At 36.0% G+C, this 7,764-nt stretch overlaps 1 protein-coding gene across 2 annotated transcripts; it reads left to right on the top strand.

Annotated features, from left to right (window-relative positions):
• The first annotated feature begins 1,199 nt into the window (after positions 1–1,199).
• On the top strand, positions 1,200–7,480 carry LOC114321337 (uncharacterized). Of its 2 annotated transcripts, XM_028268498.2 has the most exons (7): positions 1,294–1,665; positions 2,135–2,242; positions 2,344–2,403; positions 2,563–2,613; positions 3,820–3,889; positions 4,828–4,878; positions 7,145–7,480. In XM_028268498.2, exons 1-7 carry the CDS (start codon positions 1,505–1,507, stop codon positions 7,223–7,225), a joined length of 582 nt encoding a protein of 193 aa, XP_028124299.2. In that variant the 5' UTR covers positions 1,294–1,504; the 3' UTR covers positions 7,226–7,480. The 2 variants fall into 2 exon arrangements, with proteins under 2 accessions (XP_028124300.2, XP_028124299.2); XM_028268499.2 differs by lacking the exon at positions 2,135–2,242 and having other exon boundaries at positions 1,200–1,665.
• The last annotated feature ends 284 nt before the right edge of the window (positions 7,481–7,764 follow it).

Raw genomic sequence — 7,764 nt, 5'->3', positions numbered from 1 at the left:
CACTTACCTCTTCAATTCTCAATCTGTTAGTATGCCTATTCCATAAGTGTACCCCATAAGTTTCCACACTCAGCTGATGCAACTTGGCTTCAACCCATTTTGAATGAATCCGATTGATCGTTTTTTTTTTTTTTTTTTTTTTTTTAAAAAAAAAACCCTACCTAGTTCCAGTCTACCGGATAAAAAGCCATTGGTGGCAAAACAGTGAAATTTAATGTGTACTATCCTGTCCTGTTTCCAATCTCCAAACCACCCTCGAAACCAAGTATGCTCCATTATGCCCCCACCTATTCCCATCCAAATTGGATTCAAATTCCTCCATGAAGCAAGTATTTTTGTCAAAAACAAGCACTGCATTCACCACAAGAAAATGCACCTACGGCGACCAAATTAGTGACTAAAAAAATTTTTAGTCGCTGAAAGTATAGGTTTTGACGACTAAAACAACATTTGTAGCTAAAAGTAAAACTTTTTGGTGACTAAAAAAATTTAGTAGCCAAAAGTATAGGTTTTGGCTACTAAAAAGCAGTTTAGTCGCCAGTTATCTACTTTTGGCTACTAAATATTTAGTCGCCGAATGGAAAATAAAAAAAATGATTTTTTCTCTTTGGCGACTAAACTTTGGTCACCAAAAATATACTTTCAGCGACAAAAGAGCCAAATATTGACTTTTCGCTACTAAAATATTTAGTAATCGAATGGAAAATAAAAAAATAATTTTTCTCTTTGGCGACCAAACTTTTAGTCACTGAAAACGTACTTTCAGCGACAAAAAGAAATTTAGTTGCCAAAACTAAAATATTTGGAGGGATTAATTTCAAAATTTAGAGAGATTTTATAAAACTAATCGGCGACTAATTGAGATTGAGTCGCTAATGGTCTTTTCGCTACATTACACTTTTGGCTACAAAAAGTTTAGTCGGTATTGATTATTCTTTGGCGACCAAATATAAGTTTAGGAAAAATGACTTAGACCCCAGCTGGGGGTGCTGGGTCGTCCCTGATTGGTGCAAAAACTACTGTTTGTTTTTGTTTTTTTTTTTTTTTTTTTTTGAATTTCGGCCAATCACACGCTGCCACGTCACTGGGGTGGCACTGGGGGTCGTTCGTACTGGGGTCTGTAGCATTGTTGATAAGTTTAGTCGCTAATGGTAGAAACAATTTTTTTGTTTTAGAGGGAACTGAATATTGGCGCCCGCGCCCCTCTTTCACACAAATTTTTTTTTTTTTTTCAGATGAGAAGACAAAAATAGTTGCATATAACTTCCAAGGGCCTTTCCCCATTTTCTTCTTATTCAGTTCAATCTCTTGCTGCTTTCATATTTCATCTATCAATTTCCACATTCCTCCATCAATTCTCTTCATTCCAAACCCTAATTCACTACTTTCGTTATCCATATCATCAATAAACTAAGTCACTGACAATCGTGAATTTTCAAACCCTAATCAACGCAGATTCGATCTTCGAAATTCAATCAGTTTGGTTTGGGGAATTGGAGAGACGATGAGTGCTCAGAAGAAGAGGAATTTTCTGATAGAAGCTTTTAAACATCGGGTCGTGGTGGATCCGAAATACGCAGAGAAGACTTGGAAGATCTTGGAACATGCGATTCAGGAGATATACAATCACAACGCTAGTGGCCTTAGTTTTGAAGAGCTTTACAGGTTGATTTCTTGACTTCGTATTAAGATTTTCCTATTTCTGTGTTTTGTTATTGAGATATATATAGCCCACTTAAGAAAGACTCTGAAGAACTTAGGTGGATTTTTGTGTGATACGCGCATCAAGCGTTTTGCCCCAATTGTTAAGTGTCTCACATTGCAGTCCTTAAGCTCCTTGAAACTTTTATGTCTTCTTTTATAGAATGAACAATACTCCACTAAAGAGAACATTCATCTATTCTAGTGTGCCCTTTGTACCAGTTCGTGGAAGCCAGGGCTCGTGTTTATTTTTTAAAAAAGCAGTTTGTTGTGTATGTGGTGATTTACCTGGAATCAATTTGAATTTTTTCATCAAGACATTAATGTCAAATGCTGCATATTGGCAAGGACATATTAAAAATCTTTTTTGCTAACTTCCATCAGTTTTGCCTCTGAATGCTCTGTGCTTCTCATAATTTTGTTATGTATTTAGGAATGCTTACAATATGGTTTTGCACAAATTTGGGGAGAACCTGTACTCTCGACTTGTGTCGACTATGACATCACATCTAAAGGAAATAGCAAGATCAATTGAGACTTGGTGAATTCTGTTGCATTAGAATCACAATGGAATGTTACGATATATTTGGGTTGATCAAAAGCTCGTTCACTCTAACTGTGTTGTTCCCCTCATAATGCTAGGTTTTCATTTGATCCCACTGCCAATTTGGGTCTTGATGTAGCATCATGCATTATTACAAGGTATGTTTGGCTATACTCAATAAGAGGAACTACTTGTAAAATAATATTAATAATATATATTTTTTGTGTCTTAAGATTTCAATTTGGAGTTAAGGTGGCTATTGGATTAATTTACTGGATATATCAGCCGTATTCACCACCTTTCTTTTATTACTGAAGGGCTCCATTAGGACAAGATGCTGAAGGAAAAACAAAATATGTCATTCGCCCGTAAGTCTTCTTGTCCATTTCTTTTCTCTTGATCGGGTTAATTCTTAAGGATAGAGCTATTAGCTTTCAACTAGTAATACAGACAAATTTGCATTAAAATGTGATAATCTGAAGAGGCCATTCTTATCTGCGTACTCCATCCATGGCATGCCATACTCTTTTTTTGAAAAGCATGCCTTAAGTCATAAATGCGACAGAAATTCTTAGTTAAATTTCCAAGGAATCTAGAAGTTTCAGGTTCGGAATTTTGTAGAACACCTTCGTGGAAGAGCATAGGTTTATGCATTTTTTAATTACTAATCATTTGAGTAGCATATTTTTCTTTTTCCTCCTCCCTCACCCTTTCCAACAAACAAGGAGTCCATGAGGGGAAAAAAAAAAAAGAAAAAAGACTGCGAGTGTGTAGGTTTGAAGAATGTTCAAGTCCATGAGGGGAAAAAGGGCGTTTCGGGGGGGAAAATTTAAAACAGCCCCCGAACCTTCGTTTGGCCGACACGGGCAGCTTCCCCATGCCAAATAGGACTTGTGACAACTGATGGAATGTTATTCGGACTTATAGGTTGGGATTTAGAGCCGAATACGCCAAAATTTAGTCGAAAAATGGCGTTTCGGGGGCAAAAATTTAAAACAGCCCCCAAACCTCCGTGTGGCCAAAACGAACAGTTTCCCCATGCCAAATATGAGTTGTGACAACTGACGGAATGTTATTCGGACCTATAGGTTAGGGTTTAGAGACGAATGCGCCCAAAACTTAGTCGAAAAAGGGCGTTTCGGGGGGCGAAAATTCAAAACAGCCCCCGAACCTCTGTTTGGCCGACACGGGCAGCTTCCCTATGCCAAATAGGACTTGGGACAACCGACGGAATGTTATTCGGACCCGTAGGTTGGGATTTAGAGACGAATACGCCGAAAACTTAGTCGGAAAAGGGCGTTTCGGGGGCGAAACTTCAAAACATCCCCCGAACCTCCGTCTGACTCTCACGGGCAGCTTTCCCATTACAAATAGGACTTGTGACAACTGACGGAATGTTTTAAACTTGCTAATTTTGTGAACGTACACACGTGTGTTATTATTTTTATCACGTTCTAATATCCTCTCTAAAATGGCATTGACATACATTAATAAGCACCGATGGTATGCAAATATAAATTGGTTTTCATAATTTGGAATGCTGAATGGATGAGATTGGTGGTTTTACTTTGCAGATACATTGATCAATTCTCAAGGTGCCTTTATGTGGAGTACAAGAAGAATGGGATCGATGTGCAGTGTCAGGTATGCTTGTTTTTTGGAACCCCCTTCTTGCTACATTGCCTTTCCTAGTTCATGTTACTTTCGGACAATATGTCGCTAAGATTTATTGAAGAAATTCTACTTTGTTCTTACTCTCCATTGTTCAAATGCCCAACAATTGGATCTGTGTATAATTCAGTATTGCAGTTTAACTTGGTTCTAAAATTTTCTAATTTTATTTGCAGTCATAAGGTAACTTAGCAAGTATATTTATCAAAAAAAAAAGAAAAGAAGGTAACTTAGCAAGTATATAGAACATTAAAAAATTGTCAAGCCATGGATACATTTTTATTATGCTTCTATGACTTGATTAAGAAAGTTCTATGGTATAAATCTTCTTTTAAGATTTGTCTCTGTAAGATAACCATTTTTATATTGTGATGGTGATAGAAAGCAGAACTTGTTTTCCTGTTCTTCTCCATAGTCAATGCATTGGCTACTTGTTATGAAACTAATTTACCTGCCAAAGAAAAAAAAAATAAAATACAATCCTCTTTTAATTTTTCGTTGAACTTGGTTATGTGCTATGAAATGATCTGTTTATTATGATTCTTATGATCGGTCCACATTATTCTTTTGGAAACTAATATTTTAATTCACAAAACAAGAAGGAAAAAAATGAGAAGAAAACAATTTATACAAAGCCAATCTTGAAAGCTGCCCTTTCTTTTTCCATGTCAGTGAGAACCACCTAGTTCACCTTGTTGGATTGCTTTATGTGTCTTTCCCCACCGACTTTCTTTCTCAGTTTATATGTGATTTTACGCATGTCAAGAACTGCAAGGTTCTTATTTGAATTATGGTTTTGCTAGAAAACACAAGAACTACAGATTTGAAATAAGAATATTCTTAAAAATTATGTATATACCTCCTTGCTGTGCATATTTATATGAGATTCTTGTGGTTCTATTTTTGCACAGGTTGATTGGCTTAACAAATTTATGGAAGCAATGTGGCCTTATTTGGACAAGGTATGTTTAGTTGGACGTGTTGTAGAATCTTTTAAAGTAGAAGAGTTGTGTATTGTGAAGAAAAAACCAGAAGATATCTTTCTTATTAAATATCTGAATTAATCAACATTATACAGAGGAGTAGTATTTATACAAGATTGATACACTTAACCTAACCATAACCATCTAACTAAACTATAGTTAAATTCTAACAAACTAACTACCTAGCCTTGATAATACACACGTGACTGCTGGAGCTTTTGCTTTGAAGCTGCTGGCTGCTGTTCTGCTCTGCTATGACTGAGATGCTGCTGCTCTGCTGCTGTAGCTGTGGCTGAGCTGCTGCTGCTGTTGTGAGCTTGAGCAGCTGCTGTTGGCGTTGCTTGAGTTGCTATCTTATCATATTGATGGTTTAAGGTCCTTAGGCTATCCCAGATGAGTCTGCAAAAAATATAGCAGAGCCCATCATTGCTAGGCAAATTCCAAAATACAAAATTCAGTCACTTGGATTTGAAACGCTTACCTTGGGCTACCTTGTGCTACTTTTTTCCGATAAACACAAATATGATACTATACGAATATGGAGATATAACAAAAAATTAATTAGATTGTAAATCATGCAGGTTTTTAACTTGTATTTAATATATTTTGACTTTAGCTATTGGCAAAAACTAAAATGTCCTTTAAAATCCAGGAAAGCTTATGTGCAGATGCTGCGTCTTTTGACTTGCCTTAGTCGAAAAATGCCGTTTCGGGGGCAAAAATTGAAAACAGCCCCCGAACCTCCGTGTGCCTCTCACGGACAGCATCCCCATGACTAATAGGACTTGTGACAACTCACGGAATTTTATTAGGACCTGTAGGTTGGGAGTTAGAGCCGAATACGCCCTAAATTTAGTCGAAAAATGCCGTTTCAAGGGAAAAAATTGAAAACAGCCCCCGAACCTCCGTGTGCCCCTCACAGACAGCATCCCCATGACTAATAGGACTTGTGACAACTCACGGAATTTTATTAGGACTTGTAGGTTGGGAGTTAGAGCCGAAACCGCCCAAAACTTAGTCGAAAAATGCCGTTTAGGGGGCAAAAATTGAAAATAGCCCCCGAACCTCCGTGTGCCCCTCACGGATAGCATCCCCATGACTAATAGGACTTGTGACAACTCACAGAATTTTATTAGGACCTGTAGGTTGGGAGTTAGAGCTAAAAACGCCCAAAACTTAGTCGAAAAATGCCGTTTCAAGGGCAAAAATTGAAAACAGCCACCGAACCTCCGTGTGCCCCTCACGGACAGCATCCCCATGACTAATAGAACTTGTGACAACTCAAGGAGTTTTATTACGACTTGTAGGTTGGGAGTTAGAACTGAAAACGTCCAAAACTTAGTCGAAAAATGCCGTTTCGGGGGCGAAAATTGAAAACAGCCCCCGAACCTCCGTGTGCCCCTCACGGACAGCATCCCCATGACTAATAGGACTTGTGACAACTCAAAGAATTTTATTAGGACCTGTAGGTTGGGAGTTAGAGCCGAAAACGCCCAAAACGTAGTCGAAAAAGAGCGTTTTGGGGACGAAAATTCAAAACATACAGAAATAGGAATACCTTGTTCAGCCCGAAGTAAGTGTTCTTGTCTTCGCATTAACCACTGCAAAAAAAGGTCCAAAAATAAAGGCCAAAGTTCACATAAATTGTGAATGATAGAGATGAATGTTCCTCAAAATTTTCTGTGAGTATACAGGCCAAAACAAAGCATGTGACATATGGAATACAAAATCCGAAAAGAGATTTCACCCAAGTCTTTGGGCAAAGAGGTACCTTAAGAGTTACTAAAAAACATACAGAAAGTATTCTAATAATTGTCTTTATATATTTATAGTTAACTGTATGAAATCTACATATTTGTAGCTAAATGTCTACATATGCGTAAGAAATGTAGTTAACTGTATTGAAAATAAATATGATCAAGCCTTACATAATACTAAAATATTGTTTACTATAAACAGTGTGTGTAATAGTTTGAATACTATTACTGGTGTAATGTGTTCATGATTTTCAGGAGTAGAAAAAAAAATTTAAAAAAAAGAAATTTCTTTCAAGATTAGAATAAATATTGCATGATACATATATATATATATATATATATATATATATATACTTCAATTTTGAAAAAGACATTTCTCGATTATTCTACCTTGAATGCATGTTAGAACATGTTTCCTATGGCAGACTAAATTCATATTTTGTAACAAATTCTAATGTTTTGTTTGTTGTTGTTTTTTTTTTTTGTAGATGGCTTCATTGTGTGGACTTGTGGATAATTCATATGGGTGTATGGAGAAGAATTTTCACTTTCGTATAGAACTAATATAATATTTTTGTCGTCATCGCCTTTTGGATAGTTCACTATTACTGAATATGACGGTTGGAATAATCAATACAGATTACGATGGTAATTTATACCATGCCAAATGGTCATTTCACATGGTATAGTAAATGTAATTTTTGTATATGGAGAGCTTTATTTTTTGTATGATTGTATATGTTATATGGAATTATTATTTTAGTTTGGACAATAGTTCGTTTGTATGTACTTGGACAGTTAAAGTTATTTTTTTGTTGTATAGGGATGCAAATTGTGTAATTTATGTATCATTTTATTTATATATGTATTACAGGTTGAATGGAATACAGACAGGTTATGGACACATTATAATATTAATAATAAAACATAATATCATGTTTTTGCCGACTAAACGTTTTGTAGTCAATAAAAAGGAAAAAAAAAAAAAAACAAACATTTGGCTATTAAAAGTTTTGTAGGCAAAAGAAAATCAAACATTTGCCTACTAAATTTTTTGTAGGCAAAAGAAAAACAACTATTTGGCTACTAAATGTTTTGTAGCCAAAAG

The sequence above is a fragment of the Camellia sinensis genome, chromosome 10, assembly GCF_055761805.1.
Source record: "Camellia sinensis isolate YWXY chromosome 10, ASM5576180v1, whole genome shotgun sequence".
Taxonomy (NCBI): domain Eukaryota; kingdom Viridiplantae; phylum Streptophyta; class Magnoliopsida; order Ericales; family Theaceae; genus Camellia; species Camellia sinensis.
Note: the sequence above shows the minus strand (reverse complement) of the source record. Positions and strands in the feature narration are given on the sequence as shown.